This window comes from Pygocentrus nattereri, chromosome 24 (assembly GCF_015220715.1).
Source record: "Pygocentrus nattereri isolate fPygNat1 chromosome 24, fPygNat1.pri, whole genome shotgun sequence".
NCBI classification, from domain to species: domain Eukaryota; kingdom Metazoa; phylum Chordata; class Actinopteri; order Characiformes; family Serrasalmidae; genus Pygocentrus; species Pygocentrus nattereri.
The window spans coordinates 15,597,196-15,619,553 of NC_051234.1; the positions used below are offsets into that span (position 1 = coordinate 15,597,196).

At 38.2% G+C, this 22,358-nt stretch overlaps 1 protein-coding gene across 6 annotated transcripts in view; it reads right to left on the reverse strand.

The window, feature by feature from the left end:
• The window catches only part of hus1 (HUS1 checkpoint clamp component), a 36,950-nt gene extending 14,817 nt beyond the window's left edge, over nt 1-22,133 (reverse strand). Inside the window, exons 1-8 of one of the 6 annotated variants that reach the window (XM_017688530.1) lie at nt 21,952-22,133; nt 19,011-19,138; nt 18,606-18,782; nt 17,974-18,081; nt 16,237-16,311; nt 15,449-15,548; nt 12,182-12,304; nt 9,118-9,521 (exon numbers count right to left, since the gene is read on the reverse strand). In XM_017688530.1, the coding sequence (XP_017544019.1) occupies nt 9,439-9,521; nt 12,182-12,304; nt 15,449-15,548; nt 16,237-16,311; nt 17,974-18,081; nt 18,606-18,782; nt 19,011-19,138; nt 21,952-22,003 (846 nt within the window). In that variant the 5' untranslated portion in view covers nt 22,004-22,133 and the 3' untranslated portion in view covers nt 9,118-9,438. Of the gene's footprint in view, nt 1-9,117; nt 9,582-12,181; nt 12,305-15,448; nt 15,549-16,236; nt 16,312-17,973; nt 18,082-18,605; nt 18,783-19,010; nt 19,139-21,947 lie in introns of those variants that run through there. The other 5 variants (XM_017688529.1, XM_037534057.1, XM_037534058.1 and 2 more) reach the window with 5 other exon arrangements.
• Between the last annotated feature and the right edge of the window lie 225 nt (nt 22,134-22,358).

Consider the following 22,358-nt stretch of genomic DNA (forward strand, 5'->3'; position numbering starts at 1 on the left):
AATGCAACACAATCAACTGCATTCAATATGTCTTGTTTTTACTTCTTTTCGTCATCATAAAGCTGCCTAATCTTACTCGCCATGGTTTTCCTACACGGGAGTTCGTAAGCAGGGTCCGATGTCGCTATCTAACACAGACTGTAGCCCCCTATCCTCTACCACCGAAAGCGGTCTACAGTCTGTTGCGATCCATTTAACCAGGGAGTTGCTTAATTTTTCAGACGTAGACTTACTTATTTTGGCCCTGAAACCGGTCATCTGGTCCAATGTGGGCTGGCTGGAGCGTTTATTTGTACCGCTGCTGGGGACGGCTGTGCTTGCCGCAACATGTTTTGCATTGAGATGGTATTTTAGGCTTGAGTAGCTTCGGTTATAAGCAAACTCCTTTTTGCACAACTTGCATACAACAGTAGTCTTTTCGAAGGTCCCATCAGGACGTTTTTTAAAGCTAAAGTTGTCCCTCAGTGGACCAAGAGAAGCGGTTTGTCGTCCATCATTGTTTGCGGATTAGTGATGCGCGGATCGATACTGAAATATCGATTCCATCGATACCAGGTCTTTATGTTCTAAAATCGATTTTCAAATCAAAATATCGATACTTTTGATACTTCAGTCATTTGAGGTAATGCAAAGCACTAACAGGAACACTGTGGAAGTAACTAAAATATTGAGATCTTGTCTAAATGATATGCGGTTGGTGGGAACTACTTTTTCTTCCGCCTGGGTCAGTGCATAATGCGTAAGTACTGCGGCACGCTCACACAGACGCTCACTCAGTCTACGGCGCTGTACGTACGCTATGGCGGAACGCAAGAGAAGTCATGTGTGGAACTATTTCAGCTCCACAAACAGCCAAGATGCTGGTTGTGATTTGTGTAAAAAAAAAACTATAAGGAGTTGTGGCAACACAACAAACCTTGTTAAACACCTTAGGGTAAACCACAAGGCCAAATATGAGGCTTTCATGCTTAGGCGGACAGAAGAGGAGAGCACTGTGTCAGATGCTGCTAATGCTAGGGCAAGACAGACATCTCTAGCGGAGTCCTTCGGCTTCGGTGCCGCAGGCAGACACTACCCAGGTACAGAGGGAGAAAATGTGAAGCCTTAAGCAGCACTAAGCGCTGTTACTGTTAAGAGTTGTTCAAATCAATACCATAAATATGGTTATGAAGTAAATAACGAAATAAATACATGATTCAACAAAAAGCTGCAAGTAGATTACATATACTAGGTGTCACAAAGTTATAGTAATTGTGATAAAACAGCCATGGTGAACTTTCAGTGAACATTTCATAAAATGTATCTATTATTATGTACAGTCACGCTAATTTGCTGTTAAATGAACATATAAAAATGTAGGTATTGTCAACCTTCTGCAATTATTGTGGCATTTATTTATTTAACTAAATATTTTACTGCCAATTTCAATTTCAGTTACCCAGTATTATAAAACAGCAAGTATTTAATTTGTTTTGCCCTGTGATTTGATATTGTTTGAAGATGATTCCCCAAGAGCAGCAACACTCACAAGATGCCTGGGACAGATGATTGTGAAGGATCTCCAGCCTCTGTCCATAGTGGAAGACCAAGGTTTCCAAGCATTTGTGAGAGCTCTTGACCCTAAATATAATCTCCCAGGAAGAAAAAAACTGACAGAGACTCATCTTGTTAATATGTTTGATGAATGCAAAGGCAAAGTAAGGGCGTATTTGCAAAATGCTTCTAGTGTTGTAATTACCACTGATATGTGGACTTCAGTTTCCACAGAGGCATATTTAACTGTAACATGTCATCTATTTGAAAACTGGCAAATGAGGGAATTTGTTTTGGAAACCCACATTTTCCAAGGGCAGCATACAGCAGATAATATCTGTTTAACACTTACACGAATCACAGATGAATGGGGCATAACTGACAAGGTTGTTGCAGTTGTGACAGACAATGGTGCAAATATGGTAGCTGCAGTGCACAAGGCTGGATGGAGGCATCATCCATGTTTTGCACATACACTAAATTTAGTTGTAAAGGACAGTATAAAAACTGTCCCAGAAGTGGTGAAAGTGCTGGAGAAATGCAGTGCGATCGTGTCCTTTTTTCACCACAGCACACAGGCCACACAAAAGCTCAGGGGTATTCAACAACAGTTGAAAGTGGCAGAGCACAAGCTAATCCAGTCAGGGTTTTTTACATGCTGGAGAGGATATGTGAACAAAATGAAGCTGTGACCACTGCCCTCTGCCTTTTAGGGAGGAATGCACTGTGCTTAAATCAGGGAGAACTATCCCTCATCAAGCAAACAGTTGATGCATTAAGACCATTTGAGGAAGTGACACGGGAAGTTTCGGCTGATAAGTATGTTTAAGTCTCCAAAGTTATTCCACTTGTATCACTCATTCACAGGGCTGTAGCAGCCTGTGAGTGTCAAGGTAGCTCACTTGCTGCACAACTGGCACAGCAATGTCAGCGCAGATTCAGGGGTATTGAGAGCATTTACTGTCTAGCTGCCAGTACATTTCTGGATGTTAGATTTAAACATCTTGGATTTCGAGACAAGGACAATGTGGAAGTCATGAAAAAACGTCTCCTCTCAGAAATGCAGGAAGTGTATCAGACAAGACAGGCAGCTCTCACTCTAGCCCCAAGCTCAACAGCTACTGTTAGCTCTTCCCCATATACTTCCACTTCAGGGCCTTCTACTTCAGAGCCAAACCAGAGTCCTGCCCCCTCAGGTTCAGCTGTATCAAAAGGAGGCATATGGACTGATTTTGACATGCAGGTTTTGTCAGGACAACATCACAGGTCAGCTGCCAGTGATGTACTCATTGAAATACGTCGGTACTCAGAAGAGAAAGTGATTCCCCGAGATAGTGATGCACTGGTTTGGTGGAAAGAACATGAACCAACCTTCCCAGCCTTGAGCAAACTAGCAGTGAGATACATGGGAATTACTGCCTCTTCTGTCCCAGCAGAGAGAGTCTTTTCAAAGGCAGGAGAGGTTCTGAGCAAAAAACGGAACAGACTAAAGGGGAAAACAGTAAATATGATATTGTTCCTCAACAAAAACCTGTAAATTAAGTGTTATTTAGATATTCAGTATGTTCATGTTAATGCAATATTTCAGGAGTTCTAGATAATTAAACACTAATTTATTTTAATTGTTTTATTATTTTACTTATTTAATTTTTTTTTGCATGTTTGAAAACAATTTGTGTGAGGGTTCTCTGTTTTTTCTGTTGAATTAGTTGTTATATTGTAAATGAGGCTGCTACCTCAATATACTTTATTTAAAATAAATAAATAACTCATATCTTGTATTTTTTTTATGATGCTATGACTTGAAATACACTACTTTTTTTAGATTTACGAGACACATTAAGTGTAGTTGCACAAGATATCGGTATCGGATCGGTATCGCCGATACCAGCCTGAGTTTTACTCAGTATCGAAAGGAAATCGCTGGTATCGAACATCACTATTGCGGATGTCGCTTGTGCATCAGATTTACAGGCGTGCTAGAACACGCGAATACAAAGGTTCCGCTCCAAACTTTAAAAAATGTGATTAATTCCGATAAAAGTTTTAACGCGTTAAAGTCTTTGTAATTAATTAATCTAAATTAACGCGTTAAAGTCCCGGTCCTACTTTTAACGCCACCTCCCTACTGCAAATGTTCTCAACAAGTGAGAGATTTGTATAGCGCCCATAAGTGCACCTATATAAAAGGAAATGGTACCAATAGAAGTATGTTTTTCATAGTTTGATGTCTAAGCTTATTAATTTTGACAATGTTCAAAGTAATCCACTTTATTCCTTTGGAATTCAGTGCATTTTAGAAATCAGGATTTGTCAAATATGGACCTTGCTGAACAGATAATTAGAAGCTAGCTGTCACTGTTTTAAGGAATGTTCTACCACTCTGACACCTGTTCGCTGTTAATCATTTTCTGGCACCATGTTAGTCGGCTCATAGTGGTAAAGGTCAAGACACGTTGCCTGATCTGAAACATTTTTGCCCGTTGAAGACAGGGATGGTAGTGGAGAAAAATCGTCAGCCTTGTAAGCCATGAAAACACAGCATTCCAGCCTGTCAGGTTTCCCTCCCAATCCCACTTCTAAACCCAGACATCACTGCAGTGCCCCTCCCGCTTTTGAGCATTTTCATTTTAGCTAGAGGTAGAGTTGGCTGAAAACAGTGGGGTGTATTTACTCTTTAAGAAGCTTATGCAGAATAGGAATGCTGATTCAGGATCATATTTATTTCTTTTTAACTATGTTTTTACTCTGATTCTGAATCAAAAGGTATTTTTTAAATACCTTTATTATTCCTTGTTTACCTCATCCAGGACCTCCACAATTCTTTGTCTTTTGGAAAATCATGCAAACTGTCATGTAAAGACATCAACTGTTTCAAGTTAAATCAGTTGCAGTGCTGCAATAACACCCGAAAAGAGGATTTCCGATAATGCCTAAATAAAACCAAAAATCTGAAAGCACTGCTTTACTCAATTCCAACCTCCCAGAAACAGGAAGTGTGATTACAGGCCTATTTGGGAGGATCAATAACACATCTGGGTGCTTTAACTGTTGGTACTTCAAATGAAGGGGGGCATGGCAAGATGACACTGTGAGTTTCTCTGCTTTTGAGGACAGCTGCCAATTTTGCAATATTTAGGAAAATAACTTGTAAAGCTTTTTACTGCGAAAGCTTGCCAAGCGGTTGCCAGAGGTGATGCACACTGTTCACTGAGTAGAGGTGAAGAAGCATAATATCATGCAGAGCATCATCATATAATTCTCCTGTGTGCAGAGGGCTGCTGTGAAAAACTCTGCATATCTAGAGATATGGTCTGTAGTTCAATGAAGACCTGTTTAGAGCCAAATGGTAAACAGGATGAAGTTGTGATCGCTGGTGGACAAGGCACATAAGGCCAGATAACATGCATACTGATGCAGCAGTCTTTATCATTAGCTTCATTTTGTAAAGACTAATTGCTACATTGTGGAAGTTTATCTTAAGCAATAGTGTTTTTGTGTTTACCGTGTGCATTAATATTTGGTACTGTTCTTGTTAAGGATAAAAAAAAAAACTGGTGAACAGATGTCACAGCACTTCAGGCTTTCATAGTCCTGCACCAGCAACAAAATGTCAAAGTAGAATATCATCTGTTGTGTCAGAGGTACTTCAAGTTCATAACTGTTATCTGACACTTAGAGGCTGACTGCAGGTGATCTTTTGTTTTCCTTGTTCTCTTCTGTTAACTGTTTGTCAAGTTGTCATTGTCTCACTCAAACTTTAAAGATGGTAATGCAGGTATTTGATTTAGTTTATGCTTTTAAGATTAGGAGACCCTTTCATAAGGGTCTAGTCCCACAACAGGAAAATTTCACCTCCACATTTAACCCATCCGTGAACTGAAGCACCACATACACGCTAGTGAGCACACTTGCCCGGAGCGGTGGGCCACCCTATCCAAAGCGCCCATGGAGCAGTGGGGTTGTTAGGACACCTCAGTCACGTACTGTCAGTGACCTTCTGGTCACAGGGCTGGTTCTCTAACCTCCAGCCCATGACTGCCCCAGAGAGTCAAATGACAGAGCTTTTACATGTTGCAATAGATCTGGATTTAAACTGTCTTCACTAGATCTGTGGCTCGTTTCACATTCATAAATTATCCAGTGGGTGCTAGTGTGTGCTCATGCACACCAATACACTTTTAAAACGCATTCCTGTTGATGACCTGTTAAAAAAGTAGTTGTAACCTAATCTGAAGTATTACTATATTAAAGTAATATAATCTGATTACCTTCCATTAGTTTTGGATTACTTGTCTTTAAAGATGTTTAATGAAATAAAGAAAACAGAAAAAACGAAAAGTCGAGACTTTCTGATAAGAATTCAACTAAACACATGTCAAACACAAAAACTGCATTATTTTAAAAAACTGATCTCACTTTTAGTGAAAAGGCCAAACCTAATATATGTCAATATTTTAAATATAAAGATGACACATTATGAATTTGTATAACAGTGTAATTTATTTTTAGAAAAGAAAAAAAAATACAAAGGACACCTAGGGCTTTTGGCTTTCAGCAGCAAATTGTATGGTTGTGGCCTTATGTTTATAATTATTATTCTGGTAATCTTTTACAAAAAACACCAACATTTTTCATTTATTTCATGCACTTACAGAAAAATTTCACTTCAGAGTTGGGCATGTAAATTCAGGTGGAAAATTCAAAATATACCTGGAGCATAAGAGGCCAAGAAAGATTAAGAATTAAGCTGCAACATTATCTGTGTCATCTCTGTCTCAGGAAGTTCTGTAGTTTTTCCAGAATGTCAAAAGTCATCTGACCTTAGTTCCAGTCCAGGCTAGCATTCAAAGAAATAAATGCATCTCACATCAAAAGGTTTGGTCAGTCTTTGTGAATCTTGCCAAATAAGCCTTATAAATAAGAGTTTGCAACCTCCTGTAATAAAATCCTGTAACATTACTTTGCAAGTTGATATGGTTCTCTCTTTTCTGATGTGTTTGCCAGTGTTGTATTGAATTGCAACTCCCCTGCAGAATCCAATTCCCATTCCCATGTACAGGCTACAGTCGTGATTTCAATTACTTATACAAAGAAACAACCAAAACTGCGAATGTAATCTGTAGCATCTACAGGGTGGGTCATTTATATGGATACACCTAAATAAAATGGGAATTGTTAGTGATATTAACTTCCTGTTTGTGGCACATTAGTATATGGGAGGGGGAAAACTTTTCAAGATGGGTGGTGACCATGGTGGCCATTTTGAAGTCAGCCATTTTGGCTCCAACTTTAGTTTTTTCCAATGGGAAGAGGGTCATGTGACACATCAAACTTATTGAGAATTTCACAAGAAAAACAATGGTGTGCTTGATTTTAACTTTATTCTTTCATGAGTTATTTACAAGTTTCTGACCACTTATAAAATGTGTTCAAAGTGCTGCCCATAGTGTTGGATTATCAATGCAACCCTCTTCTCCCACTCTTCACACACTGATAGCAACACTGCAGAAGAAATGCTAGCACATGCTTCCAGTATCCGTAGTTTCAGGTGCTGCACATCTTGTATCTTCACAGCATAGACAATTGCCTTCAGATGACCCCAAAGATCAAAGTCTAAGGGGGTCAGATCGGGAGACCTTTGGGGGCCATTCAACTGGCCCACGGTGACCAATCCACTTTCCAGGATCTCTGACTGAATGCTCTGACCTGACACCCATAATGTGGTGGTGCACCATCTTGCTGGAAAAACTCAGGGAACGTGCCAGCTTCAGTGCATAAAGAGAGAAACACATCATCATGTAGCAATTTCACATATCCAGAGCCTTGAGGTTTCCACTGATGAAGAATGGCCCTAATATCTTTGTACCCCATATACCACACCATACCATCAATTTATGTGTTCCATGTCTTGGGAGGGATCTATCCAATGTGGGTTAGTGTCAGACCAATAGCGGTGGTTTTGTTTGTTAACTTCACCATTCACATAAAAGTTTGCTAATAAGAGTAGCTAATATCCGCCGAAGGGATGTTCGACTGATGCCTCTCTCCAGTAACATGCAGCAAGGGCTACGCTGTGGGCTCTTGCTAAATGAAGCTAGGGCAGCCACTGATGTTTCTTCATTAGTGACAGTTCTCATGCTTCCACATTTTGGCAAATCCAACACTGAACCAGTTTCACGAAACTTGGCAAGCAGTCTGCTAACTCTAGCATGGGAGATGGGTGGTGTCGTAGGGTGTCTTGCATTGAAATCTGCTGCAATGACCTGGGTACTGCGTTCACCAGACATCAACACAATTTCTATCCGCTCCTCACGTGTTAACCTCTGCGACATGTCAATGGCTGTAAACAAAGAGACACTTGTAAATAACTCATGAAAGAATAAAGTTACGTTAAAACCATTGTTTTTCTTGTGAAATTCTCAATAAGTTTGATGCTTCACATGACCCTCTTCCCATTGAAAAAACTAAAGCTGGATCCAAAATGGCCGACTTCAAAATGGTCACCATGGTCACCACCCATCTTGAAAAGTTTTCCCCCTCCCATGTACTAATGTGCCACAAACAGGAAGTTAATATCACCAACCATTCCCATTTTATTTGGGTGTATCCATATAAATGACCCACCCTGTACGTTGTCCCCTTGGAATTACAAGGTTCTATCTGTGTGGAATGTGGAACACATTTCTGTCATACATAACAATGACAGACCCCCTTAAATTTATTTGAAATGTACAATATCAAAACCTGATCACATTTATAAATGAGTTTTTTAGAACAGGTGAAATGCAGATAGAACCTTCAAATCCTTAAAAATCTTAAATTTAATTTTTAAAATGAAAAATAAGGTTCTGTCTGGTAAAACATGAAAAGCGATAATTTTCAAGAAACATTTTACGTGTAATTAGTTTTTAAGCTAAATTTATTGCATTTAATGTAATTTATTTTTTGTTTGAGCTTTTTTATTCAAAAAAGAACTGCAGATTAAATGGTCAGTGCTAAATATTTTGTCCAGTGCAGAGGTCAATTTGAGGTAGAGACCATTAGCTTAAGTTTCTTTTAGGTTAGACAACAACCAGCTACTGCAATAAACTCTTAGCAAGTGTGGCAGATTAGTATAAAGGTAGTATGAGGGTTTGTTTTTGAGTTTATTAATTTGTACAAAATTACTTTTAGTCCCAAAGAACTTTTGTTACTTTTGTATTTAATGCCATTCCATCGGGGTGAAAATGTTGTATAAGGGATCTACTTTTCTACCATGTTCAATAATTTGAACTTTATCTAGAAAATGTTTTGTTTGTTTATTTACTTATTTTTTCTCTCTCTCCCCTGGCTGTACTTTGTGTTAATTTAAAAAAAAAAAAAAAAAAAAAAAAAAAAAAAAAAAATAGACTGCAACCTGGGAAGTGGAAGAAGACATTGAGCACAAACAAGAACTCACACTGAGAAACAGTGAATATCTGTCCTAATTCACCCATCTGAAAATGTTGAAACCATAATGCTGACTTCTTCACTGAGACTGTACAGGAAGTATAAATTGTGTCCAACTGTTGATATGGAACAGAGATGAATCAGATACTAATGAGCTTTTCACAGAAAACCTCATTTTTGGGCTCTTTCAGTGCAACAAACATATCACACACAGTAAATGAAAACAATGCAGAAGGTGTATACATTAATATTTGTTGAACTGAATTTTACAGCATCTTAAACACTGAAGCAAACACTGGTTTTACTTTGGCAATAAAATCTAATGGTGCCAATTTCAAGACAGCTTCATGGCAATTAATCATTTGCACAAAAGGTATATTCATTTTTATCTCACCAGTGATGAAATATGCAACATGGTGTGATGTTTGACTTAACAAAACAAAACAAAAAAATAATAAAATCTTGGTTGCAACACTATGCTACAGCCGGGATGAAATATTGCAGAGACACATCTTCTTGGAGAAGTATCAGATGAATAATCCTTTTGTCAACGATATCTGCATGAAGTAGAAAATAGGAACCTTCCTGAATGCAAATCCAAATGTAGAGTGCGCTATCTGACAGGGAAATAAACATGAATACTGAAGGTGCTCTATGGAGTGGAGTTCAAATGCTTGAAAAAGTAAATAATCATGACAATCTTCAGTGAGTTAAAAAAAAAAAAAAAAACCTTATTGCAACAAAACCTCTCAACACGTTTCAATGTGAGCCTTTATCAAAGAATATCAAATATCAAATGGATATTCCCTTTTGCTGACCCTTCAGCTGTATTGTTGGACTGTATGCATTACCACTGATCCAAACTAGGAGACAAACTGGACACAACCATTGATAGTCACCACTCAGCACCTTACTACTACTGTACTAAATTGAATCCAGACCACATATCCATTGAGCTTCTTATGTGCTATCCAGCAACAGAAAACAGAGCACGGTGCTCTGGCAGCATGGCGCAGAGCTTCTCGTCTTCTGTCCAGTAGCCTTTAACAGACTGCTACACTGATTCCATATTTCCTTCTTTTCAGTAAAAAGACTCTAAACAAAACATAAGATGCAGGTTCTTTGCTACCCTCTGGGGGAGCATGAAGTTCATACATCTAATGTTCCTTCACTAAGAGGACATAAAACATCAGAGAGAAGCTAATTTACAAAGCAAAAACTCCTAATTTACTATTGGATTTTTCATACTTTCAATAACTAAAAATTCTAATACATTCATAATCCAAAGTCAAATACACATTAAATTACATCAAATACTGATACCATACAGTGGGGAAAAAGTATTGAGTCAGTCACCAATTGTGCAATTCTCCCACTTAAAAAGGTGAGAGAGGCCTGTAATTGACATCATAGCTAGACCTCAACTATGAGAGACAAAATGAGGAAAAAAAATTTTAGAAAATCACATTGTGTGATTAAAGAATTTATTAGCAAATAATGGTGGAAAATAAGTATTTGGTCAATAACAAAAGTTCATCTCAATACTTTGTTATATATTCTTTGTTGGCAATGACAGAGGTCAAACGTTTTCTGTAAGTATTTACAAGGTTGGCACACACCGCTGCTGGTATGTTGGCCCATTCCTCCATGCAGAGCAGTGATGTTTTGGGGCTGTCAGCGGGCAACGTGGACTTTCAACTCCCTCCAAAGGTTTTCTATGGGGTTGAGATCTGGAGACTTGTCTAGGCCACTCCAGGACCTTGAAATGCTTCTTTCTTTCCTTTGTTGCCCTGGCAGTGTGCTTGGTATCATTGTCATGCTGAAAGACCCAGCCATGTTTCATCTTCAATGCCCTTGCTGATGGAAGGAGGTTTGCACTCAAAATCTCACAATTCATGGCCCCATTCATTCTTTCATGTACACGGACCAGTCGTCCTGGTCCCTTTGCAGAGAAACAGCCACAAAGCATGATGTTGCCACCCCCATGCTTCACAGTTGGTATGGTGTTCTTTGGATGCAACTCAGCATTCACTCTCCTCCAAAGACGACAAGTTGTGTTTGTACCAAACAGTTCTACTTTGGTTTCATCTGACCATATGACATTCTCCCAATACTCTTCCAGAACATCCAAATGCTCTCTTGCAAACTTCAGACGCGCTCGTCTGAAGTGCCCGTCTGGCACTGCAAGATCTGAGTCCCTGGCGGCGTAGTGTGTTACTGACAGTAGCCTTTGTAATGTTGGTCCCAGCTTTCTGCAGGTCATTCACTAGGTCCCCCCGTGTGGTTCTGGGATTTCTGCTCACCATTCTTGTGATCATTTTGACCCCACAGCCTGAGATCTTGCGTGGAGCCCCTGATCGAGGGAGATTAACAGTGGTCTTGTAGGTCTTCCATTTTCTGATTATTGCTCCCACAATAGATTTCTTCAAACCAAGCTGCTTGCCTATTGCAGATTCAGTCTTCCCAGCCTGGTGCAGGTCTACAATCTTCTTTCTGGTGTCCTTCAAGAGCTCTTTGGTCTTCACCATAGTGGAGTTTGGAGTGTGACTGTTTGAGGTTGTGGGCAGGTGTCTTTTATACAGATAACAAGGTCAAACAGGTGCCATTAATACAGGTAATAAGTGGAGGACAAAGAAGCCTCTTAAAGAAGAAGTTACAGGTCTGTGACAGCCAGAAATCTTGCTTGTTTGTAGGTGACCAAATACTTATTTTCCACCATTATTTGCAAATAAATTCTTTAAAAATCAGACTGTGATTTTCTGAAATTTTTTTCTCATTTTATCTCTCATAGTTGAGGTCTACCTATGATGTCAATTACAGGCCTCTCTCATCTTTTTAAGTGGGAGAACTTGCACAATTGGTGACTGACTAAATACTTTTTTTCCCCACTGTAGATCATTTCCCCTACAACAGAAAACAGTGGGCATGCGACTCAGTAATTACAATCACCTACCCACCAACCCCATTAATAATCATTATTCTTTTCTTCAGCAAACAAAAGGGGAGACTACAACCACAAGAGTAATATACTATTGTCCATTCCCAGTGTTTACCTCTGCACAGTGCTCCCAAATGTTTGAAGCAGTGAATGTTATTAGAATTCATTCCCACCAAGTCAATACAATCTATGTCTCCACAATCAGCTGTGCAAAAACGTACAACCAAACAGATGTCATTCATACAGTATGCCCCTTCTAAATTTATGTAAGGTACTCACTGCACATGGACTTGTTAGGGTTGACCTGCTGTCCCATAAGGAATTGCTGGAGTTTCCTTATATCCACACGAGCATGTGCCATGGTTTCAACATCTCTGCTCTGACTCTGTACGGCATTATCACCTGATTGGAGTCCGTGAAAAGTGAGGAAATGGTGAGCCAGTAAAAGAAGTATTTAAGAACACACAAAGTAAGCTCAATCATGGGCAGCCTTTCCACTTGCTCAGTCATTACAAAACATTGTAGATTATGGAGAGAGAAAAAAATAATTGTTGATGCCTGCAACATGTTCCAAATAAGTTGGGACAGGGGCAACAAAAAACTAACAACAACATTTCTCAATGTGCAATTGCAAGAATTGCAGAAATCCCTGCAAGTAAGCAGCAAGGCAGAAAACCAACATTGAATGTCCGTGACCTTCGATCCCTCAGGCGGCACTGCATTAAAAACTGACATCATTCTGTAACGGATATCACCACATGGGCTCAGGAACACATCAGAAAACCACTGTCAGTGAACACAGTTCATCTCTCCATCTACAAGTGCAAGTTAACTCTGCCATGCAAAGCAAAAGCCATATATCAACAACACCCAGAAACGCAGCTGGCTTCTCTGGGCCTGAGCTCATCTGAGATGGACTGATGCAAAGTAGGAGTGTGTCCTGTAGTCTGACAAGTCCACATTTCAAATTGTTTTTGGAAATCATGGACGTCGTGTCCTCCGGGAGAAAGAGGAAAAGGACTGTCCGATTGTTATCAGCACAAAGTTCAAAAGCCAGCATCTCTGATGGTATGGGGGTGTGTTACTGCCCATGGCATGGGTAACCTGCACATACAGATTTTGGAGCAACATATGCTGCCATCCAAGCAAAAAAAAAAAAAACGAAAAGGTTTAACGAAAAGGTGATGAAACACAGTGGTAAACATGCCCGTCCCAACGTCTCTGGAATGTGTTGCAGGCATCAAATTCAAAATATTTTGCAAAAAACAATAAAGTTTATCCATTTGAATATCAAATATCTTGTCTTTGTAGTGTATTCAATTGAATATAGGTTGAGAAGGATTTGCAAATCATCGTATTCTGTTTTTATTTATGTTTTACACAACGTCCCAACTTCAATGGAATTGGGGTTGTACAAGGAAAATTTTGCAAGATGCTTCATTCTGACGTGACAAGGGTAGACCATAAAATACACTGCACTGCTTTAAGTACTTTTTTCGGTATTTGTACACTGTTAAAGTATCGTAGACTAAAACATGGAAAGTTTTATTTTCACTACACTTCATTTCAAAGTGTCCTTCTCTGCGCCATTTGTCACTCTGAAGTGATTCAAAATTGTATTTTATATAATATCCAAAACAATGTGGTACGCTATTAAATAAAAGCAAACCAACCATAGTGCACTTTTTACTAAACCTTGCCCCTAAATAGCAACTGTTCAAATCATACATTAACAAGTGTAATCAGACCTACACCTGGGTACCACAGACAAGTTTACAGACCTGTTGCACTTATAAAAGCTAGACAGCTAACTACAGACGTACAGAATGTTGCTTGTGCAGGTCCTGGTTGTTTATACCACTTGTGTGTATCTCCTCTTATTCTGTTGTACTGTGTTGATTGTAAAGGGCTGTGTAGTGACCTTCACTATACATAGTAGTGAGAATGATACTTTAAATTTTGGTACTTAAGTACACTTAAGAGCAAGTATTATTGTACTTTAGAAATACTAAAGGATTTTTACTCTCATTATAATTATATTTTAAAATGGAGATCTATTTTCATTGAAGTACAGGACTAGTGCACCAGTTCATGTTGCTAGTTTACTAAACTTTCTGTGTAAAATATTTCCAGAACAGATTTGTCTTCTGATGTCATTTGAAGGGTGTCTCTGACTGTAATGCAAAATCAATAAGACCTAAAGTGTAATTTTGGAATTTTAACACTGGCATATACAGTTACTTTTTTGTTTAAGCATGTGCCTGGTCTAGGTTAATGCAGTAACTGCTGTAACATGGTCTTTCAACAGTAAAAGCTGATCAGCCATTGGATTAAAAAGTGATTTATTCTTCGCTAACTTATGCCGTACAAGTAGGACACTTCAATACTGTAGAAAAGCCAGCAAGTCTCTGGGAGTTCACAAAATATTACTACAAAATTTTTATAATATTGTGTAATCTTGCTTTAATTTATTTTTTACTTTTGCTGATTTTGATGATGCTTTTTTGCTTTTGACTAGGGCTGGGCAATACGACTAATAATATATTATACTAATTATGATACGACTAATTATATATATATATATATATAAAATATTAACTGGATTTAGTGCAACAGTATTTAAATACTGAATAAAAAAAAATTGTGCTCACATCTTTATGGTATTTTAAAACGTAGCATTACTGGTTCTTTGTTCTGAGTTCCAACTGATCAGACGTCTAAAAAAATACTGTGACCCATCATGTATTCTAAAAATATCTTTAAGTATCATGATATATTTTTGCCATATTGCACACCTCTACTTTTGACACATTTTATGGGGAATGGGTCTCTGAAGAAGGCCGTCACCTTCACTATCTACTGGTCGACTGATTTAGAGTAACAGGTCCTCTGATCCTTAAAAGATGTGACGTCTTTCAGTAGTGCAGCTGCTAGCACTAACAGCCGAGCAGTGTTTGCTAAAGAGCTGATCAGACAAGCAACACAACTATTGAAAAATAAACAAAAGGGGGCTCCCGAGTGGCACAGCCATCTAAGTGTCGGCTCTAACATCAGGAGATCACGACTGGCCGGGAGTCGAAGAGAGCACAATTGGCCTCGCTCTCGCTCAGTAGGTAGGATGGCTCTAGCCCCATCACTCAAGGCAACACTAGTCAACGCAGGCATCTGTTAGCTGACGTAACAGATCTGGCTGTTAGCGCTTTCCTCCTGTCCAGTGATGTTACGTAAGCGGCAGTTCGAAAAGCCTTCTCGTGTTGGTAGTATTGTTTGATTGGGGGAGTCCTAACGAGTGGGTTGAATTGGGAGTTGGAGACCATTAAACTGGGGAGAAAACTGGGTAAAAATCCAAAAACAAAACAAAAGCAGTTTGTGTCAACCACATGTAGATACAACGTTAATATGTCACTGGCATGTGCTAATGCAAAGTGGTATAGTATGTATATCCAGTAAAGCATGTAAAGTGCTACTGGTAGCTGACAACCACAAGTAACAAACAACCACAAGTAACAAAATATGTTTAAATTTTCCTTCCTTGAACAAACTCACCCCAGGGAGGGTTGCCAAGATCTCTGAAGTGTGTTGTGACAGACACCAGATCTGTTTCAATCTTCAAATTCATTTCACCATTCAGATTAGCTTCCACTACCTGACAGCGAGAACAAAACATACAAAGCATTTTTTGTATGCATCTACAAATGTATTTCACTTCACAGCTCCTCCAGTGTACAGTTGGTCAGCATGAGTTAATTGCTCTAGCGCCTCAAGCTCTTCCGATGGGGATAATGTTTAAGTGCATAATTTAGAACATATCTGAAGAAATTCCACAAGCCTCTGCCAGTCAGAAAAAAAACAAGGTTAAATAATTATTGTTGCATTGATGTAACTATACTTGCTAAACAATAGGCCTAATTATACATTTAAACTATTCCTTTTGAAAACAGGAAACAGTGTTGTCACACATCAAATCATACTCTCATTTCACTGATGTTTTTTGGTCCTTGTCAATTTGTGGTCAAGCACCAAAAATAATCTCAGATACAATACTTGCCTTGCTGGGCAGGTCCTATAACATGTTATCTGAATTTCTGCCATGAGAAACCTCTAACATGTATCAAACAAATGGTATTTGGAAGTATGATGACTATGTATTTTTAATTTTTTGGAAAAATTACTTTCTTTCCACAGGTTTTCAGTGGAAAGAATTTCTACTCTGAAATTGAGATTTTCAAAGTTGAAATCATTATTGGATTAACAAGTTCCTATAAATAAAACACAAATACATTATGTCTCCTGTTGTGAATAGTACCTGATCCTGACCAGTTCCTCATACTCACCAAGTAGTTGGAGAGGTTTTTCATTCTGTCCACCACACTCTTCATGGTCTTCAGGGGGGGTAAATATATGCTAACCTACAAATGAAAGATGTATTACATTTAGACTTCTAGAAACATTAATAAGAGATGAAAAATAAAGATATGTAATAAACAATGTAATCTTACAACTGCACAGAGGTCATTTTGAACTCTCCCAATTTCCCAAGAGATGTTACTCATTTCTCGAACCATTTAATTTAAATGGAAGAGTGCATTAACAAACTAGAAAAGAGCATTTCCAGTAAAAGAATTGTAAAACCAAACATTTTGGTCCCATCAGTGCCACGATAGTGAATGAGCAGCAGACTCATGCTGAAGCAGCCAGCGAACATGGGACCCCCCCCAAATACCTAGAAGTATTTTGCACATTGGTTGTAGTAAATATTTAAATTAACCTGTCACATAAAAAGGAAGAACACATACTAACACAAATGTAAAAATAAAAATCTAAACAAACAATGAGAATACACAGAGGAAGTCAAACAAAAGTAATAAGAATGATAATAGTATCAACATTAAAACTCATCGTTTTGTGTTTATGTGTGCCTGAACTGTAGGCGTGTGAGTGCAGAGGTCTACAAATATTTTATATGGCTATATGGTATACCGATGTACGAAGTTAGATGGTGGTGAATAATTTTTCTCCAGTGATATTGAATGTTTTTCAACTGCTTGACATGATCAATGTGGAGTGGAAAAATACATTCTTCTTTCTGTAGTAAAGAATCTGCAAATTTACACTCAAAATTTCAAATTTTAAAGAGAAAAGCTATTCCATATCATGTTTTTATCTATTTGTTTAAAGATTTGTTATTAAGACCATTAAAAGCTTAATTTTGCCATTTTGGGCAAGAGAATAGTTTTCCTGTTGAGGATTAGTGTTAGGAGAAATACTCTGCTGTCGTCTTTAAATTAAGTACTGATATGTCTCGTAGAATACAAAGTGACTGGTATGAAGGGATGGCTCAGTTCAACAGGAGGGTTAATTGATTAAGTGACTTGCTGCCAAAAAAGATGCACAATGCCATATTTTATTATTTGTAAAGTACAGGAAAACACATGAGAATTCACATGATAACACAATACAGATGCAGCAGATACACAATATGCTAGTATACTTTTTTCATTAACTTTGTCACAATTTTATTAATTATTAGTATTATTATTATTTAATTTATTAGTAAAGTAAATTCAGAGATTTGTTTCTAAACACTTCATGCATGTTAGAAAAAATACTACGTAGTACTGAATTTTTGTGATTCAACATTTATCAGCACTGGAAAGATACTCAGCATGACCCCTGACCTAACATTATAAAAACTAGAGCAATACTAGGAGCTTCATTTAAATCCAAGAGAGGCTTTGCTGCCCAATCTGATGGATATGCTAACATTAGTACCCATCTTAAGTCAGCTTCTTGTTTGAATTTTCCCATTCCACTTTAAATAATGTAGCAGTTAAATACTGACAAGCACAAAGCTGACGAGGCTGCACCTTTCCCGCAGTTGGCCAAGGATTGAGCGCCTTTAGCAGACAGGCCTCTAGTGTTTCAGAGCAGAAAATACTACAAATTTTTTGTGATTTTGAAATCAAATTTTAGATGTGCCAATCATTCATTTCCGCTTTATACAGACTTTAAATCTCTCTTTCAAATCTTCCATTAAACACTTTGACTAAGGGAAGTGCCCGATCACTTACGTCAAAATCTGGCATAGTAGGTTCTTTAAAGTCATGCCAGAGCCTTCTGGGAATTATGTCCACAGGGATGTCATGGGTGACAATGCGACCGATGGAGGATAGCGAAGGCTTAAAAGTTGGAGAAGAGTGAACAAACCAAGTTAACAAGAGAACGTAAAATGAGTCTTGTTGTAGATCATGGTTGCTATTCATAGGTGAGTCTGTTCAATATCTACAGACATGCACAAATTTTGCTTTGTGTTTGCACAAACAATTATGTACTGTGGAAATTGGCATTTCACTGAAAGAAAGCCTGAAATGACCATAAATGAGAATTGACACACCCTGTGACATTTATATACTTAAAGCCAAATTAAATAAAGTTTTGTATCGCTGCTCACAAGGGAATATTATGGCAAATGATAAAATCAATAATTCAAAATATGCATGTCAATCAATGAATATTAGATGATGTGAATGTAAAAGCTGTATTTGCAGAAACACAATTGGAATATCTATAAATGTAAATTCATCATGTTAACTAGGCCAAACATTACACTGAACAAACATTAAGTAATGTTTTCTTCTCTTTTTCTTTCTTTCTTTCTTTTTTTTTTTTTAAAGATGAGAATTTAAAAAAGAATTGCTCTTACCAGTTCTGCAGCTAGAGTGAGGCATGGACAGTGCTTCTTTGTCAGTTTTATTTTGACAGACTTGGCATTCTGCGCAGTTTTTAAAGCCCTGGATAGGTTCTCTGGTGCTACTTCTAAGCAGATTTCATTAGCTTCTGATGACACACCCTCCAATTGATATTCGTCAAAAAAATTCACCTTAAAGAGAGTCAAGAATTTGTGATCACTTCACTCACAACTAAGACTATTTATAGACATCAAAATTTGTAACAGCCCTTAAATATCTGTTCTGCCTTTAAACCTGTGCTGTTAAGTAAAGCAAAATTAGTTATAAGATGACCTAGAGAATTGTAACATATAAATATTTCTAGATACAAAGATTAGCTAAAATATTTTACAAAAATAAATTTCAAAAATAAAGTTCACCTGTAGTAACTCACACCACATACTAACTCCACCATTGGCGACTTTGCCAGAAAGAACAAAATACACGTTGTCCACGGTGAGCCGTAGAACACAGGTCTTTGTGAGTTTTGTAATAGTATTCAGCACACCTGTTAAAACATTTACATCAGCAAAATTACACAAACTTTGAAAAGGAATAAAAGCAACATAAGCCCTTACCTGCAAAAGCCAAAAGACTGACTTATTGTACTGCTTCTTATTCAAATTATCTGTTCCACCTTAGACGTCAGATATGAATTTTCTCAGCTGTCCCCACTCTAGCCACCCTCATTCCCCAAGCTACCCAAGAGTACTTTTTAAGATGAAGATAGCTTTGTACTACAAAAGGCACAGATCCAATACCAGGTATCAAGCAGATATCAGTAGAAAATGCTGGATATGATATTGGAGAGAATAAATAATGAATCAGATTGAATCTTGCTACGAATCTAGAATGAAACAGCACACACCAACACTGTCACTTTAAGTGTTCAACTGTGTATTTCTTCCTGTGGGGTTAGTAGAGTCAGTAGTTTGAGCATGTTGGCATACTTCAGATACCCATTTGAAACCAAGTATTCCTATTTACGAAGTGGTATTTTTGGTGATAACATGAGGTTTTCATAGTGTTTCAAGCCTGTATAGGCTGTATGAAGGCATATATAAGAAAACTAGGCCATTTTATACATCATAAAAGCAAATTGTATTCCTTTAAGTCAATGGTTCCCTTGTCCTGGAGTACTCCCTGCCCTGCACAGTAATTTTTCCCATGCTCCCAACACACAACTAATCAGTTAATTAACAAGCCCTTATTGACAAAGTTGGTGTGCTGTGAGCAGGAAAACATTAAAATGTGCAGGGCAGGGGGTACTTCAGAACCAGGGTTTCAACTTTTAAACTGATCTGTTTATGGACACACAGAAGTCCATTAACACATTTTGTGGTATTTTAAGGGTTAAGATCACTCTAGACCAGTCTGACACTTTGCTTACAGTAAGTATGAAACTCAGTTATATTACTTTAAGATGCCCTTTTTTCCAGGATATGGTGACCCAACATTTTTGAACCAGTTATTTCTGTCCTTTAATCCCTCATACTGTAGTCTCTTCATAGGTGCAAAAAAGTAAATTATGGCACTTTAAGGGATTGCATGTAGCAGAAAAACACAAGAAAAATATGGAGCAAGATCTGCATTGGGCCTGACTGGACGGCATTTTGAGTAGGGGTGTAGAGGCATCTCCAGGGGAAGAGGTGATGATCATGTAAATGTCCCTTTGACATTTAACAGAGTCACTCTGACTCTCAAATAACATAACAGAATAAATAATACAACTAATAAACTATGACAGAACTACAAGTGCAAAAAATAAGGTGCATGGATAATGGATAAATGAATAATGGGGCAGTCGTGGGCTGGAGGTTAGGGTTCCAGCCTTGTGACCGGAAGGTCGCTGGTTTGATCCCCAGAGCCGACAGCACATGACTGAGGTGTCCTTGAGCAACACGCCTAACCCCCAACTGCTCCCCGGGCGCTGCGGATTGGGCTGCCCACCGCTCCGGGCAAGTGTGCTCACTGCCCTCTAGTGTGTGTGTGCTCACTAGTGTGAGGGTTAAATGCGGAGGTGAAATTTCCCCATTGTGGGACTAATAAGGGTCACTTAATCATAAACAAGCATTACACCGTGTTTTATTAAAAGCCGTAAAACGAAAAGCAAGAAGCCTTTTTTCTTGGGGGTTCATACATGTTTTTGAAGGCTAGGAGCAGCACTTATCCCCAAAGCAACACCAGTGTTGTAGTAATAAATCAGCACCAGGAAAGCAGCAAGTTGAATAATTATTAGCATAGATAGCCATCATTTGGATATGTAGTAATAATTTTGATCTATGAAATCAAAGTTTTTCCCCCTACGTGGCAACTGCACCCACTAGTCTCTCCAGTCATCTGAATCAGCACAGCACACATAGTTAACTGCTTCGACCTGAACATTTTTCAGCTCAATGTGCCGCACTGAAAGACAGCCATAAAGGGCACATAAAACTAGCCACAATTCAATTAATAATTAACATTAATTAAATAATTGTCCTTTACAAAAAAATAAAAAATAAAAAAAATCTTTGATCCTATTAACTTCTTCCCAAGGTATTGGCCAAAGGAGCCACATGTTCAGGAAAGAATCAACGAGACATTTATAGCAAATCCCCAATCATCTACCCACTTTGGTATTTTGTCTGCTAATTTAACTTTCCACAACTAATCTGGATCCAGGTCAGCTGAGTCTACACAGCATTTGTGTACATGTTATAGAGAAACGCACAATGTTAACCTAACTGCTATCAAGCGGTACTCCTGTCTGAAAGGATATGCCCTCGATACGTTTCTCTACTCATTTATTCAGGTTTTCCCTTTGTCACCAATCTGTAGGCACATACAGCACAGTAAGCCCTTTTAAACAATAAATTATTCAACCATTAAGGCAGAACATCACCTGCCAACGTAAAAAAAAATATTTCAAAAAGTTCTATTTTTCATGCTAAAGTGCGTTTTAGTGGTCCGGCGTGTTTTACATTTACATTCTTCATGGACAAATAAAATTGAATCAGGCTCTTTTTAAAACACTGTGGTAATTTAAGGACGAAAAAACACTCTGGACAAGTTTGAACCCAGTTTGTATTGCTTTAGAAAGTCCTATTAGGTTTTAGTAGCGAAGTGACATCAAGGTAAGTACCTAGTACCTACTATGCATGCCTGAATTTTAATTATTCACCTAAACAAACCACATATAAATTACCAGACATGTGATCACTTTGGCATGCAAAGCATAATGCGGAGACAACGCTGTGACTGAAACGAACACCTAACCTAGCTAGTTAGCTAACATTTGCTGGTTATTTCGCTAGATGTTAGCTTTACCTATTTACCTACGTGTGAAATGATTGAGACATCCCACGTCATTTATCTTCGCTCGAAACTTCATAGTCTCCTCAGCCCGCAAATTCGCACTTTTGATAATAATCCGCCACTATTTACTTCCCTGTAACGTTAGTTTCAGTGATTTCAGCAACCCGCTGACTGCCGCCTCTGTTGCCACCAGTGACGCACATGAATTAATGCTCCCTCTAGAAACAAGATGTTTTTCCATGGTTCCGCATCTAACGTTCCATTTTTCAGAACTAGTATTCTACCGCAATCTTCCACATTAAGCAAAAGGAAAAGTTACATTATAGATATATAAAACACAGCTAAGACGTCATGATTATGCCCCGTTACTAGAGATTTCTGTTTCATTTTTCCTGTGCATCAGTATGCCTACGTGATTTGCAATAGTTTAA